This window comes from Panthera pardus, unplaced genomic scaffold (assembly GCF_024362965.1).
Source record: "Panthera pardus isolate Hobbes unplaced genomic scaffold, ASM2436296v1 HiC_scaffold_20, whole genome shotgun sequence".
Lineage (NCBI taxonomy): Eukaryota > Metazoa > Chordata > Mammalia > Carnivora > Felidae > Panthera > Panthera pardus.
The window spans coordinates 45,462,239-45,479,372 of record NW_026526766.1 but is presented as its reverse complement, the minus strand read 5'-3'; the positions used below and the strand labels follow the sequence as shown (position 1 = coordinate 45,479,372).

General features: G+C 42.8%; 2 protein-coding genes across 2 annotated transcripts; both read left to right on the top strand.

Moving 5' to 3' along the window:
* The first annotated feature begins 4,492 nt into the window (after positions 1-4,492).
* On the top strand, positions 4,493-5,077 carry LOC128778686 (interferon alpha-like). Its single transcript, XM_053908636.1, has one exon. It carries the CDS (start codon positions 4,508-4,510, stop codon positions 5,075-5,077), a length of 570 nt encoding a protein of 189 aa, XP_053764611.1. The 5' UTR covers positions 4,493-4,507.
* Positions 5,078-13,313: 8,236 nt separating this feature from the next.
* LOC109247120 (interferon alpha-like) lies at positions 13,314-13,895 on the top strand. Its single transcript, XM_019415564.2, has one exon. It carries the CDS (start codon positions 13,329-13,331, stop codon positions 13,893-13,895), a length of 567 nt encoding a protein of 188 aa, XP_019271109.2. The 5' UTR covers positions 13,314-13,328.
* Positions 13,896-17,134: the final 3,239 nt, after the last annotated feature.

Sequence of the window (17,134 nt, the reverse complement as noted above, 5' to 3'; positions counted from 1 at the left end):
TAGACCCATCAGAGAATTGGGGTTCGAGGTGCCAGCTGCCGCCCTTAGCTCTGCAGAAAGAGGGGGATGCAGACAGAGACCCTGGATGACTGGGAGCAGAAATGCAAGAGTTTAAAGCACAGCTGAAGCTCGTATTGGTAGAAACACTGAAGCTGAAATGGAAGAATTACTGGCAGTTCCATATGGATGAGCTTGAGATCGAAAAACTGCAAGATATCCTGTCTTTGGGGGCCACAGGCTTTTGTGAGTGTTACCTTCGGGAGAAACCTTCACCAGGTTCTCACTGTGAAGATGAGAAAACAAACTCCTGGTGCTTCCAGCAGAGGAAAGGAAAGAGAAATCACTGGCTGGGAATCCTCTCAGTCTTCTGTTCCCCTCAACAAAGGCCTGCTCTCCAGGGAAATGATTTTCCTAGAGCCTCCCCCCACCCCCACTGGGGGAAGGGAAGTCCAGCCCTCTCTCCTCTTCCACTCGGGGGACAGGGAGGACAAAACTGCAAGCCCCTCTAACTTTCCTGTGTCCCCTTAGCAGGGTGGTCACGTTAGAACATTTAGAAGCACTTAGCGGAGTATTTTCCACTGAATGAAGGCTTACCATCATGTTCTTATTTATTCGTAGAGGTCTATAAGAGCATAAGTAACTTCTCCTAGCCCTCTCTCTGTAACTGACTGCAAAATGCTGATAGTCTAAAGAAACAGAATTGGGATCAAGTGGCTCATCAATGCAATTATATACCTACTAATATACTATGTGCACATAGATACTATGTATATACACGTGCACTATGTATTCTGACACTAGCACGTTCCCCTTTCCTCCCGCTTCTCCAGATCTCATTCTTCACCTGCATCTCACAGTGTTTCCTTCTGCCCCAGTGTAGAAACCCCCAGTGAGCTCTGCTCTCCTCAGTCTCTCCTCCTGAACCTGCCCTGCCCATTCACACAGCTGCTTCCTTTTCCGCTGTGGTTTCTGGCCATGTGCAAAAGTCACTAACTGAAATCAAGAGTTGTGTGAAAGTTCTAGGTTTTTGGAAACTCTCATAGGAGAGTTCTTGTTCTCTTCTTTTTCTTCTCGTGACTATTTTTGGCCATGACGGAATGCTCCTCCTGCAATGATGTAACTAGCTTAGGGAAAAAGGAAAGAGAAAGCAGCATCATTTTAGTCAGGGGTCTGTTAAAATATTTACGAAGGAAGAGTGCCACCTACTGGCCAAGATGGACAAAGACAATGACCGGGTCTGGAGACGTGGCTTGTGGTCTACAGAAGTCTGTTCCCAGGCAGGAGTCTTTTCTACAGAGAAAAATGGCTCTTTCCTGGAAAGAACGGACTCCAATAACATAATAAGCCAATTTCCTTACCTTGGATGTAGTTTTTCAAAAACAGAAGTGTTTTTTTGTTTGTTTGTTTGTTTGTTTTTTTAGGGGGAGAGGCAGAGAGAGACTGGGGACAGAGGATCTGAAGCAGGCTCTGTGCTGACAGCAGAAAGTCTGATGTAGGGCTTGAACTCATGAATCGTGAGATCATGACCTGAGCTGAACCAACTGAGCCCCCAAGAGCCGTTAGCTTCACAGCAAAATTGAGTGCGAGGTATCGAGACTTCACATACTCCCCGGTTCTGTATATGAATAGTCTCCCCCATTATCAGCATTGCCACACCAGGTGGAATAGTTGTTACAATTGCTTCCAACGGTATAACAGCAAGTTCCTAGGGTTGTCAACCAGCCTGAAATATTGCAGTGGTCTGTGGCACTGCAAAGCTCAACATTGGGCCAGTCTAACAAAACATTATTCCTTAATATTTATTTTCTCTCATTGGATTTTCTTGGGTATCATACGAGAAGCACGGACATTGGATTTGTGGAATATACACAAAACATCTGCAAGATCAGTGTGACAAACCTGGGGCTAAGCCGTCTCTGTGATTGGAAGAGTTTCTCTCCATTGTTTCTTGGATCTCAAAGTCATTCTGGGAGAGGTGGCCTTTGCTTATTTGTGAGCTGCTATTGGCTGTCTTGTGCATGTTGCTTTTGTCTGAGCCTCGTGTGATATGGGCTTTTGGAATTAAATACAAATATATTATATTTTATGATTTAATTCTACAAAATTCACTCAACACATCAGCAATTATCTAGTGGGAAACAGAAAAATATTGTGACAATATCTTCGAGAGTATCTAGCAGCAGGTTAAGTTAAAAATTATTTTGTCAGGGCGCCTGGGTGGCTCAGTCGGTTAAGCGTCTGACTCTTAATCTCAGCTTAGCTCATGATCTCACGGTTTATGAGTTTGAGTCCCATGTCGGGCTCTGTGCTGATGGCGCGGAGCCTGCTTTGGATTCTGTCTCTCCTTCTCTCTGCCCCTCTTCTGCTTGTGCTCTCTCTCAAGTAAATAAATAAACTGAAAAAAATTATTTTGTCATGAGGCAACATTAAAATTCAGTACACTGGAAATAAATCAGGGAATAATTTAAGTGAATAATTAAAATTTTTTCTTGCTTTAAGCAATTTGGAATGATTTTAAATATTTAAGTACATTGAAATGGTTATGTCTTTATAGAAATTTTAATTTACTTATGTACTTTATATAAAATTTATATAAGTAAATAAGTTATAAGTCACAAATTAAATTTAGGTCTGGAATAGAACAGAGACTCCAGAATCGGACCCACAAATGTATGGCCAGCTAATCTTTGACAAAGCAGGGAAGAATATCCAATGGAAAAAAGACAGTCTCTAACAAATGGTGCTGGGAGAACTGGACAGCAACATGCAGAAGAATGAAACTAGACCACTTTCTTATACCATTCACAAAAATAAACTCAAAATGGATGAAGGACCTGACTGTGAGACAGGAAACTATCAAAACCCTAGAGGAGAAAGCAAGAAAAAACCTCTCTGACCTCAGCCGCAGCAACTTCTTACTTGACACATCCCCAGAGGATAGGGAATTAAGATAAAAATGAACTATTGGGACCACATGAAGATAAAAAGCTTCTGCACTGTAAAGGAAACAATCAACCAAACTAAAAGGCAACCAACGGAATGGGAAAAGATATTTGCAAATGACATAACAGATAAAGGGCTAGTATCCAAAATCTATAACGAACTCACCAAACTCCACACCCAAACTCCACACCAAACTCCACTCCAAAAACAAATAATCCAGTGAAGAAATGGGCAGAAAACATGAATAGACACTTCTCTAAGGAAGACAACCAGATGGCCAACAGGCACATGAAAAGATGATCAACGTCGCTCCTCATCAGGGAAATACAAATCAAAACCACACTCAGATATCACCTCAGGCCAGTGAGAGTGGCCAAAATGAACAAACCAGGAGCCTATAGATGCTGGAGAGGATGTGGTGAAATGGGAACCTTCTTGCACTGTTGGTGGGAGTGCAAACTGGGGCAGCCACTCTGGAAAACAGTGTGGAGGTTCCTCAAAAAATTAAAAATAGATCTACCCTATGACCCAGCAATAGCACTGCTAGGAATTTACCCAAGGGATACAAGAGTGCTGATGCATAACGGCACTTGTACCCCAATGTTTACAGCAGCACTGTCAATAATAGCCAGATTATGGAAAGAGCTTAACTGCCATCAACTGATGAATGGATAAAGTTTTGGTTTATATACACAATGGAACACTACTTGGTAATGAGAAAGAATGAAATATGGCCTTTTGTGGCAACGTGGATTTAACTGGAAAGTGTTATGCTAAGTGAAATTAGTCATACAGAGAAAGACAGATATCATGTGTTTTCACTCTTATGTGGATCCTGAGAAACTTAACAGGAGACCATGGGGGAGGGGAAGGGGAAAAAACAAGTTAGAGAGGGAGGGAGGCAAACCATAAGAGACTCTTAAAAACTGAGAATAAACTGTGGGTTGATGGGGGGTGGGAGGGAGGGAAGGGTGGGTGATGGGTATCGAGGAGGGCACCATTTGGGATGAGCACTGGGTGTTGTATGGAAACCAATTTGACAATAAATTTCATATTAAAAATATAAATAAATAAATAAGCAAACATTAAAAAAGTCAAATTTAGGTCCATACTTAAGCATCAATGGCTTTAAATTTTAACTTTTAAAAATTTTTAGTAATTCTTAACCCTGCATTGGATAGAGTAAACTTTATATTTCCTTTTTTATGATTTTTTATGTATAAAGTACAGTTAAATATACAGTACATAATTACACATAATGTGTATCTGTGTTATTAAATTTTCTTAGAAGGTTCAATTAGATAAATATGTACAAAAACTCTGGAGGCAGGAGGTAATGATGAAAAAAAAAAATGGTTGTGGAACCCATGCTCTAAACCCAAGTAGAAGGTGCATAAAGGAAAGCAAAAACAGAAGTAGAAAGTAAGGACAACGTTCAGAAAGTGAAAACTGCTATGTTCCCTACTTAAGCCACACGCACAAGGGAAGATGTTCAGAGAACCTAGAGCCACGGGTCACAGAGTCGCCCACCCCAGCCAGGCCGACAGCATCTGCAAGATCCCCGATGGCGCTGCCCTCTTCCTTCTTGGTGGCCCTGGTGGTGCTGGGCTGCAACTCCGTCTGCTCTCTGGGCTGTGACCTGCCTCAGACCCACGGCCTGCCGAACAGGTGGGCCTTGACGCTCCTGGGACAAATGAGGAGACTCCCTGCCAGCTCCTGCCAGAAGGACAGAAATGACTTCGCCTTCCCCCAGGACGTGTTTGGTGGAGACCAGTCCCACAAGGCCCAAGCCCTCTCTGTGGTGCACGTGACGAACCAGAAGATCTTCCACTTCTTCTGCACAGAGGCGTCCTCGTCTGCTGCTTGGAACACCACCCTCCTGGAGGAATTCTGCACGGGACTTGATCGGCAGCTGACCAGCCTGGAAGCCTGTGTCATGCAGGAGGTGGGGGAGGGAGAGGCTCCCCTCACCAACGAGGACTCCATCCTGAGGAACTACTTCCAAAGACTCTCCCTCTACCTGCAAGAGAAGAAATACAGCCCTTGTGCCTGGGAGATCGTCAGAGCAGAAATCATGAGGTCCTTGTATTATTCATCAATAGCCTTGCAGAAAAGATTAAGGAGCGAGAAATGAGACCCGTTCAACATGGAAATGACTAAAGTGTGACGAATCATATCACACTTTCCACGTGTTCTGCCATGTCAAAGAGTCATTTCTGCTGTGATTGTGACATGAATGGCATCAATCTGTCAGTATTTTCAGGAGTCTTAAGTACATCATGTCAACTCTACAAGCACTAGTCACTTTCCGATGACCTTGCTGATCTATTTAACAATTTATTTATTTACTTAACTATTTATAAGATTTAAATTATATTTGAATAATAATGATGTACTTTCACTTTGTGGTTAAGAGAAAATATATTCTTTATATTTATTCAACTTATTATTTTCTTTATTAAATATTTTCTATAGAAAAATTCTTGTCTTTGTTTATCATTTAAAAAAGAAACAACTCTGATGAAAGAATGGATTGTGCAATTCACTTATTCATTACATTATTCACGTTATACATTAAAAATAGACTTTCTCTAAGCCAGTCTGTATGCGGCTGTCAGGATAGGGGTGGACATAACAAATCCAGTTCTGCTTTTGCACCAGTGAGTTTTGTGGAGAAAGCAACCTAAAGACAATAATCACACTGAATTTATATCGGTTATATTAAACGGTAGGATGAGGAGAAGGGGAAAAATGGAGTTCTCTCCGCAGAATCTGCAGGAAAGCATGCCAGGAAACAGAAACAAAAGCCGTAGATATCTCCTATAATTGACTGGTAGACTTCCAAGTGCGAATATTCTTTGGAAAATGGATATTTGAGTCTGCAATTTACAAGCAACTCCATTAACTGAAAGCCTTAAAACAGAAGCGGTCACACGGGAGGAGGAGAGCATGAGCAAAGAACTTCAGATTGATTCCTCGAAACTTCAGATGGTAAAGGGAGAAAAGAGCCACAACAGAAACAGAGACGGAATGGCCATGAGGTAGTAGGGTAAGAGAGAATATCGGTAAAAGTCTATTTCAAGGACTGAAATGGCTTCAAAGAATTGCATCATTGTAAAATGTGGATGTCAAGTGCCCACCGCACTGGGATGAAGGGGGCATTGAAGCTTTGGTGAGAGCTGGTTTGGAAGAACTCACAGAAACCATATTGGAGGGTGGGAGGGAATGAGTGAATAAGAGAAGAGAAGTTCAGCTATAAGGAGCAAATAGTTGTGAGAGATGTGCCTGCTGCAATGCAACAGGAGAATAGAATGGGAATTGGGAATTACGTGAATTTTTTTTTTTTTTCCTGCAGAGTTCTCCGTTTTGCGCTATGTGTGTCTCTGGATAGATACATGGATTGGATGTATTGGCAAATCATGTTCATATGCTTAACGTTGTGTTTATTTTAAAGCATGGCACCTTTCATTCCTTACCATGATAATCTATTATCATTTTGATGCGTACTATGCGGAAGGTCAGGAAGCTGTTCTGTGGACGGAAACCTTCCAGTATGTGGGGAAGCAGATGGAACTGACCTTAGCGAGGGCTGGGTGGAATTCACAAGCAGGCACCACAGTGAGCAGGTGGAAGGTGGTAGCAGAAGCCAAGGGCTCCTGCTGGCTTCCTCTCACCTGGGAGCCACCCTAGCGTTTCCACGGCCATCACCACGGTCAGATTTGCCTTTGATTTCCTGGTGCCTCGGTGCATCCCAATGCCGTGACAGCTTTCTAGGAAAGCTGAGTGGAGAAAGAAAAAGATGCTGTATCAAAACTGATGGGAAATAATGGTATAGGCCCTTCCCGTTTTCACTCTTGCTTCCCTCTTTTGGTACTGACCTCAAGATGAAGGAGAAAGGAATTCAGAAGAGAAGTCCACCCGTGCCTATAAAATTACTAAATTAAAAAGAACATATACAATGTAGAAAACTCCAAGCTAGTAAAGAAAGGGGTTAGTTTTCTCTAGTATGTGGCCTCCCTGCCCCACATCTTCGCTGTGAGATGGATCACGATGAACCAAATAGCCCAGGAGAAAAGAACTGACTCACTAACCCCGGAACCCTTATTAGTTACTTCAGTGCAAGCCTCCAGCAGCAGGAAAATCAACACTGAGTCCCCTGCGGCCTCAGAAACTGAGAGCATGAGAAGGACTCCACAGGTTAATAAACTGAACTCCACATAGAAATCAACATTTAGCAAAATAAAATTCCTGTTGCTATTTAAGGTTACAAAAAAAAAAAAAAAAGGATAGTTTACCCACACCAGTGCCCCCTACACACATGAAGTGCATAACGTTTGTGTCCTCTGGAAGCTATGGAAAAATCTGACTCTTGAGCACCTGACAGAAAGAGAAGGAATTGGTCACAGAAACAAGCTTGGGTCGCAGACAGTTGATTATTTGGGGGACAAAAGCAGTCACCCTCCAATAAAATATTGCTCAAAGCTGGAAGTATGATGAGCTGACCCCTGGCGGCCAGTTACAGAGAAAGAGAGAGTGAGCGAGGGGAGCCAGGTGTCACACACAGGGCTATGGGCACGCTGACCCAAAGGGACCAGGCATCTTGACTGATGCGCAAAAAATAAAAATCACAACAACAGAGCTCAGGATCGGAGGTAAAAGTATGTCCTGAGCAAGGAGAACAACACCTACCTACTTTTGATCGTAACACAAAAGATTTCCGTCATTTGAAAGCTTTGGATCCCTTTACGCTGAAACATTTGAAGTACTGGGGCAAATTAAACTTCAATGAAATAGTGAAATGAGTAATTCATAGGGTTAATGTTTTCTAATCTAATCTACTCTAATCTAAGGCTTACATAAAGGAAGGAAAAAAACTTGAGAAGAATAAAACGTATACAGGAACATTCAGAAAATGAAAACGGTTTTGTATTAAAAGACATGTGAAAAAGAACTTGAGATGAACTAGGGCCCAAGATGCCCCCCTCGCTCGTCACCCAGGCCACCAGACCCCTCAGGTGCCCAGCACGCACCCCCTCTGCGGGCCTCCTGCTGGATCCCTGTGGCCGCATCTCCTTTCTGGGCTCTGACCTGCCTCCCGGCCACGGGCGGCTTCACAGGAAGACCTACTGCTTCTGACACAGATCAGGAGGATGTCCCCGTTCTCCTGACTGAGGGGCATCCCCCCCGGGGAGAGGGTGGGTGGCTGCCGGTTGCAGGAGGCCCAGGCCACCTCTGTCCTCAGGAGCTGCTCCGGCAGACCTTCTAAGTTCCTCACAAAGTGCCATCTGCTGCCTGGAACCCGATTCTGCTGGACAAACTGCCCGGGGCTCCAGGGACAGCCGGAACCTGGGACACCTGCCTCAAATGCACACACCCGGACACTCCTGCAAGAACCTTTCACTAGAGGACAAAAGTTCCATCCGGGACTTCATCTCAGTCTAAAGAGAAGCAATGGAGTGATTGTGCCTCTAGAAAGATGCCTGAGTGCAAATCACGTGATCGTTGTCTGCATATTCAAATTCGTAACAATTAGTAAGGAGGAAGGAAGGAGACCCCAAAATGATTCTCTTTAATACATGAAGTCACATTCCCAGGTATTTAGTCATTTCACTGACTTTATTTCTGCTCTCGTCTTAGAATGTATCGAGTTAAATTGTTCAAAAATGTGCTCCAATGTTCTTCTCCAGTGATTATCTCTCGGGCCTCTTTCCTTGGGAGACACTTACCTCTAACGATGGGACATACGTATTCATGTATTGGCGGACGTTCTGGTTCCCATCCAACATGTAATCAGCTGGGCTCGTCGTCAGCCTTGACCTTCCATCAACTACAACACAAGTGCCAAACAAGCTGAAAAGCAACAACTCTTCTTAGACCCATCAGAGAATTGGGGTTCGAGGTGCCAGCTGCCGCCCTTAGCTCTGCAGAAAGAGGGGGATGCAGACAGAGACCCTGGATGACTGGGAGCAGAAATGCAAGAGTTTAAAGCACAGCTGAAGCTCGTATTGGTAGAAACACTGAAGCTGAAATGGAAGAATTACTGGCAGTTCCATATGGATGAGCTTGAGATCGAAAAACTGCAAGATATCCTGTCTTTGGGGGCCACAGGCTTTTGTGAGTGTTACCTTCGGGAGAAACCTTCACCAGGTTCTCACTGTGAAGATGAGAAAACAAACTCCTGGTGCTTCCAGCAGAGGAAAGGAAAGAGAAATCACTGGCTGGGAATCCTCTCAGTCTTCTGTTCCCCTCAACAAAGGCCTGCTCTCCAGGGAAATGATTTTCCTAGAGCCTCCCCCCACCCCCACTGGGGGAAGGGAAGTCCAGCCCTCTCTCCTCTTCCACTCGGGGGACAGGGAGGACAAAACTGCAAGCCCCTCTAACTTTCCTGTGTCCCCTTAGCAGGGTGGTCACGTTAGAACATTTAGAAGCACTTAGCGGAGTATTTTCCACTGAATGAAGGCTTACCATCATGTTCTTATTTATTCGTAGAGGTCTATAAGAGCATAAGTAACTTCTCCTAGCCCTCTCTCTGTAACTGACTGCAAAATGCTGATAGTCTAAAGAAACAGAATTGGGATCAAGTGGCTCATCAATGCAATTATATACCTACTAATATACTATGTGCACATAGATACTATGTATATACACGTGCACTATGTATTCTGACACTAGCACGTTCCCCTTTCCTCCCGCTTCTCCAGATCTCATTCTTCACCTGCATCTCACAGTGTTTCCTTCTGCCCCAGTGTAGAAACCCCCAGTGAGCTCTGCTCTCCTCAGTCTCTCCTCCTGAACCTGCCCTGCCCATTCACACAGCTGCTTCCTTTTCCGCTGTGGTTTCTGGCCATGTGCAAAAGTCACTAACTGAAATCAAGAGTTGTGTGAAAGTTCTAGGTTTTTGGAAACTCTCATAGGAGAGTTCTTGTTCTCTTCTTTTTCTTCTCGTGACTATTTTTGGCCATGACGGAATGCTCCTCCTGCAATGATGTAACTAGCTTAGGGAAAAAGGAAAGAGAAAGCAGCATCATTTTAGTCAGGGGTCTGTTAAAATATTTACGAAGGAAGAGTGCCACCTACCGGCCAAGATGGACAAAGACAATGACCGGGTCTGGAGACGTGGCTTGTGGTCTACAGAAGTCTGTTCCCAGGCAGGAGTCTTTTCTACAGAGAAAAATGGCTCTTTCCTGGAAAGAACGGACTCCAATAACATAATAAGCCAATTTCCTTACCTTGGATACAGTTTTGAAAAAGCACAAGTGTTCTCTTTCTTTTTTTTTTTTTTTTTTTTTTTTTTTTTTGAGAGAGAGAGTGAGCACATAAGGGAGGGGCAGAGAGAGACTGGGGACAGAGGATCTGAAGCAGGCTCTGTACTGACAGCAGAGAGTCTGATGTGGGGCTTGAACTCATGAATCGTGAGATCATGACCTGAGCTGAACCAACTGAGCCCCCAAGAGCTGTTAGCTTCACAGCAAAATTGAGTGCGAGGTATCGAGACTTCACATACTCCCCGGTTCTGTATATGAATAGTCTCCCCCATTATCAGCATTGCCACCCCAGGTGGAATAGTTGTTACAATTGCTTCCAAGGGTATAACAGTAAGTTCCTAGGGTTGTGAACCAGCCTGGAATATTGCAGTGGTCTGTGGCACTGCAAAGCTCAACATTGGGCCAGTCTAACAAAACATTATTCCTTAATATTTATTTTCTCTCATTGGATTTTCTTGGGTATCATACGAGAAGCACGGACATTGGATTTGTGGAATATACACAAAACATCTGCAAGATCAGTGTGACAAACCTGGGGCTAAGCCGTCTCTGTGATTGGAAGAGTTTCTCTCCATTGTTTCTTGGATCTCAAAGTCATTCTGGGAGAGGTGGCCTTTGCTTATTTGTGAGCTGCTATGGGCTGTCTTGTGCATGTTGCTTTTGTCTGAGCCTCGTGTGAAATGGGCTTTGGGAATTAAATACAAATATATTATATTTTATGATTTAATTCTACAAAACTCACTCAACACATCAGCAATTATCTAGTGGGAAACAGAAAAATATTGTGACAATATCTTCGAGAGTATCTAGCAGCAGGTTAAGTTAAAAATTATTTTGTCAGGGCGCCTGGGTGGCTCAGTCGGTTAAGCGTCTGACTCTTAATCTCAGCTTAGCTCATGATCTCACGGTTTATGAGTTTGAGTCCCATGTCGGGCTCTGTGCTGATGGCGCGGAGCCTGCTTTGGATTCTGTCTCTCCTTCTCTCTGCCCCTCTTCTGCTTGTGCTCTCTCTCAAGTAAATAAATAAACTGAAAAAAATTATTTTGTCATGAGGCAACATTAAAATTCAGTACACTGAAAATAAATCAGGGAATAATTTAAGTGAATAATTAAAATTTTTTCTTGCTTTAAGCAATTTGGAATGATTTTAAATATTTAAGTACATTGAAATAGTTATGTCTTTATAGAAATTTTAATTTACTTATGTACTTTATATAAAATTTATATAAGTAAATAAGTTATAAGTCACAAATTAAATTTAGGTCTGGAATAGAATAGAGACTCCAGAATCGGACCCACAAATGTATGGCCAGCTAATCTTTGACAAAGCAGGGAAGAATATCCAATGGAAAAAAGACAGTCTCTAACAAATGGTGCTGGGAGAACTGGACAGCAACATGCAGAAGAATGAAACTAGACCACTTTCTTATACCATTCACAAAAATAAACTCAAAATGGATGAAGGACCTGAATGTGAGACAGGAAACCATCAAAACCCTGAGGAGAAAGCAAGAAAAAACCTCTCTGACCTCAGCCGCAGCAACTTCTTACTTGACACATCACCAAAGGCAAGAGAATTAAAAGCAAAAAATGAACTATTGGGACCTCATGAAGAGAAAAAGCTTCAGCACTGCAAAGGAAACAATCACCAAAACTAAAAGGCAACCAACGGAATGGGAAAAGATTTTTGCAAATGACATATCGGACAAAGGGCTAGTATCCAAAATCTATAACGAACTCACCAAACTCCACACCCAAAAAACAAATAATCCAGTGAAGAAATGGGCAGAAACACGAATAGACACTTCTCTAAGGAAGACATCCTGATGGCCAACAGGCACATGAAAAGATGCTCAGCGTCGCTCCTCATCAGGGAAATACAAATCAAAACCACACTGAGATGTCACCTCACGCCAGCAGAGTGGCTAAAATGAACAAACCAGGAGCCTATAGATGCTGGCGAGGATGTGGAGAAACGGGAACCCTCTTACACTGTTGGTGGGAATGCAAACTGGTGCAGCCACTCTGGAAAACAGTTGGAGGTTCCTCAAAAAATTAAAAATAGATCTACCCTATGACCCAGCAATAGCACTGCCAGGAATTTACCCAAGGGATACAGGAGTACTGATGCATAGGGGCACTTGTACCCCAATGTTTATAGCAGCACTTTCAACAATAGCCAGATTATGGAAAGAGCCTAAATGTCCATCAACTGATGAATGGATAAAGTTTTGGTTTATATACACAATGGAATACTACTTGGCAATGAGAAAGAATGAAATCTGGCCATTTGTAGCAACGTGGATGGAACTGGAGAGTATTATGGTAAGTGAAATAAGTCATACAGAGAAAGACAGATATCATGTGTTTTCACCCTTATGTGGATCATGAGAAACTTAACAGAAGACCATAGGGGAAGGGAAGGGGAAAAAAAAAGTTAGAGAGGGAGGGAGGCAAACCATAAGAGACTCTTAAAAACTGAGAATAAACTGTGGGTTGATGGGGGGTGGGAGGGAGGGAAGGGTGGGTGATGGGTATCGAGGAGGGCGCCATTTGGGATGAGCACTGGGTGTTGTATGGAAACCAATTTGACAATAAATTTCATATTAAAAATATAAATAAATAAATAAGCAAACATTAAAAAAATCAAATTTAGGTCCATACTTAAGCATCAATGGCATTAAATTTTAACTTTTAAAAATTTTTAGTAATTCTTAACCCTGCATTGGATAAATAGAGTAAACTTTATATTTCCTTTTTTATGATTTTTTATGTATAAAGTACAGTTAAATATACAGTACATAATTACACATAATGTGTATCTGTGTTATTAAATTTTCTTAGAAGGTTCAATTAGATAAATATGTACAAAAACTCTGGAGGCAGGAGGTAATGATGAAAAAAAAAAATGGTTGTGGAACCCATGCTCTAAACCCAAGTAGAAGGTGCATAAAGGAAAGCAAAAACAGAAGTAGAAAGTAAGGACAACGTTCAGAAAGTGAAAACTGCTATGTTCCCTACTTAAGCCACACACACAAGGGAAGATGTTCAGAGAACCTAGAGCCACGGGTCACAGAGTCGCCCACCCCAGCCAGGCCGACAGCATCTGCAAGATCCCCGATGGCGCTGCCCTCTTCCTTCTTGGTGGCCCTGGTGGCGCTGGGCTGCAACTCCGTCTGCTCTCTGGGCTGTGACCTGCCTCACACCCACGGCCTGCTGAACAGGAGGGCCTTGACGCTCCTGGGACAAATGAGGAGACTCCCTGCCAGCTCCTGCCAGAAGGACAGAAATGACTTCGCCTTCCCCCAGGACGTGTTTGGTGGAGACCAGTCCCACAAGGCCCAAGCCCTCTCTGTGGTGCACGTGACGAACCAGAAGATCTTCCACTTCTTCTGCACAGAGGCGTCCTCGTCTGCTGCTTGGAACACCACCCTCCTGGAGGAATTCTGCACGGGACTTGATCGGCAGCTGACCAGCCTGGAAGCCTGTGTCATGCAGGAGGTGGGGGAGGGAGAGGCTCCCCTCACCAACGAGGACTCCATCCTGAGGAACTACTTCCAAAGACTCTCCCTCTACCTGCAAGAGAAGAAATACAGCCCTTGTGCCTGGGAGGTCGTCAGAGCAGAAATCATGAGATCCTTGTATTCGTCAACAGCCTTGCAGAAAAGGTTAAGGAGCGAGAAATGAGACCTGTTCAACATGGAAATGATTCTCACTGACTAATCATACCACACTTTCCACCTGTTCTGCCATGTCAAGGACTCGTTTCTGCTGTAGTCGTGACATGAAACGAAATAACTTGTCAAATGTTTTAGGAGTAATAAGCGACATCATGTCACCTCTACGAGCACAAGCCACTTACCGATGACCGTGCTAATATCCTTTTATCTATTTAAGTATTTATTTATTTATTTATTTATTTATTTATTCATTTAAATATTTATGAGATTTAAATTTTTTCAAGTAATATGATGTGCACCCTTATGTTTTGGTAATATAATAAAATGTATTCTTTATATTTAATCAGTGTATCATTTTTTTATTTCATTTACTGTAGGAAGTGTTTATAAAGAGTAACATCAGGTCTCATGGTGCAACTTGATGGAAAACCGGATGAGAGGATTCATTTACCCATCAGATTCTATTAAAATCAGAGGTAACAACTGTCTTCCTCTAAGACAAGTTGTTTGTTGCCCTTACGACATGGGATATAACAAATACAGTTCTTGCTGTCTTTACCTTTGATTTTTGTAGGGATAGAAACCTAAAAGCCATCATCATACTTAATATTATAATGAAGCAGGGAGAGAAGTGAATTCTCTCAACTGATGGTAGAATGAAGAATGTCAGGAAATAAAAATAAAAGCTGTCAGTCTCCTCTACATTGACTGATACACATGGAAGTGCCAATGCCCATTGTCAGTGGATAGGCGAGCTTAGATTTTTTTAAAAATGCCATAGGACAGGTCGATACATGGCAACAGGAAGCCAGAAACAGAGGTGGTCATGCAGGACGACAGTGTAGTGTGACCGAAAGACTTACACTTGATTCTAAGGCACAGCAGGGGAGAGAAGAACCACGAAGGATACACAGGTATACTGACCATTCAGTAGAAGGATAACAAGAGAGGATGCTGAGTGTATTTAAGGAAATACACGTGCTTAGAAGAATGTCAGTGGATTCATGGAAGATGTGCGTCTAACTGCCTGCTATGACAGAAAAATGGATACGATCATGAACTTCATGAGAGTTCGTTTGATGGAATTACTAAGCAGCAAACCACACTGGAATTCCTGAAAGCCTCAATAAGAGAAGTTAGCGCCTCTGAAGTGAAAAAGAATACAGCGTGCGGTCTGGAAAATAACGTGGGGCAGTTTTTCTGTGCATCGTTCTGCCTTTTATGCCATATATCTATTTCTCACTGATTTCATGGAATTGATGTGCTGGCAAATCATAATTATGTGTCTAGTATTATATTTATTTTGAACCACAGCTCATTTAATTAGTTACGATTTTTATGCTGTCTTGATTATTATTACTTTGTACATCAGCAAGCTGCTCATCTTTAAGAACCGACTGGGCGGGAATAGATAATTAATTCAATCCTTCACCAAAATATCTATTACCACTGAGAAAATAATACTCCCTAGAATTACTGGTTTTATTAATTAAGTTACTTCACTGATCATTATGACACTGGCTTGCTGTGGCAGCCTTATAGCACGTTTCACTTTCTAGGGGAGTTTGACACGATAAGAAATCTTTCACGTTACTCACGGGTAATTTCTGCTAATTTTTTAAAAAAATTTTTTAACGTTTATTTAGTTTTGAGACAGAGAGAGAGAGAGAGAGAGAGCATGAACGGGGGAGGGGCAGAGAGAGAGGGAGACACAGAATCGGAAGCAGGCTCCAGGCTCTGAGCCATCAGCCCAGAGCCCAACGCGGGGCTCGAACTCACGGACCGTGAGATCGTGACCTGAGCTGAAGTCGGACACTTAACCGACTGAGCCACCCAGACGCCCCCCCCTTTTTTTTTTTTTTAATTTTTCTAACGTTTATTTAGTTTTGAGACAGAGAGAGACAGAGCATGAATGGGGGAGGGGCAGAGAGAGAGGGAGACACAGAATCGGAAGCAGGTCTGCTAATTTTTTGAATATCACCATCTTTGGTGGGTCCCCAAATAACACAATTATTACATAAAGACTGACAGTCTTTTGGGGCACCTGGGTGCTCAATTAAGTGTCCAACTTTTGTTTTCAGCTGAAGTCATGATCTCAAGACTCCTTAGATGGGCCAGGTGTCGGGCTCCAGGCTGACAGCAGAGAGCCTGCTTGAGATTCTCTCTCTTCTCTCTGCCCCTCCCCCACCCGTGCTCATATTCTCTCTCTCTCAAAATAAATAAGTAAACTTAAAAAAAAAAAAAAGACTAGCAGACTTTCTGCACATGAGAGTGCGAAGCTGGGTTAGGCATCGTCTTCATATTTAAGGCAACAAAAAATTGTTTAAAATCAGCTGTAACCGCAACATGAATAATGGAAATCCATGGAGCAAATGTGAGTTGTGTATAATTCAGGAACAAAAACAGAGCTAAGAATTATAACAGAATATTGTGAATACTAACTAAAGTCATGCACTTGAATGGCACCAAGCAACGCATCTTCCATAGAGTAATGACCAAAAGTGTGGTTCATATTTTCTTCTTTTTCTTCAGAAGGCTCTATGTGAGAATAGTGTTTGTCTCTTTCAACAAAATTCTTAGCAACTGTGTGTCCTACCTTTCACTAACTGACCTTCAAAGGAGGCAGCATAAGAAAACAGCATTTTGTGGTGAATTCTGGAGAAGGCTGACTGAGTCACTCCTTATTTCAAACAAGTGTCTTATTTATATTCAATTAGGAAATAGTGGCTTGTATTAATATCTGAGAGTTGAGAATAAGTATCTAGATGGATGTACAGGGGCACCTGGGTGGCTCAGTCAGTTGAGCATCTGACTTTGGCTCTGGTCATGATCTCGCAGTTCGTGAGTTCGAGCCCCACATCCAGCTCTGTGCTGACAGCTCAGAGCCTGGAGCCTGCTTCGGATTCTCTGGAGCTTGTTTCAGATTCTGTGTCTCCCTCTCTCTCTCTGCCCCTTCCCTACTCGTGCTCTCTCTCTCAGAAATTAAAAAAAAAAAAATTAAAAAAAACTTAGATGGAAGTACAGAAAAACATGATGTTTCTTTAATATTGTGGCACCTGCACCTCTCCCCTCAGCATTCCAGGACACATTCCCCTGTCCTAATCGTTTCTAGTTTCCTCCCTGTCCCAGAAGGAAGTCCCCACACACCCTGTCACTCACTCCCTTCAACTGTCAGCCTATTCACACAGCAGCTTTCTGGTCTGTTGTGGTCTCAGCTTAAACGTTTCCCTGAAGAGCAGCATGTCA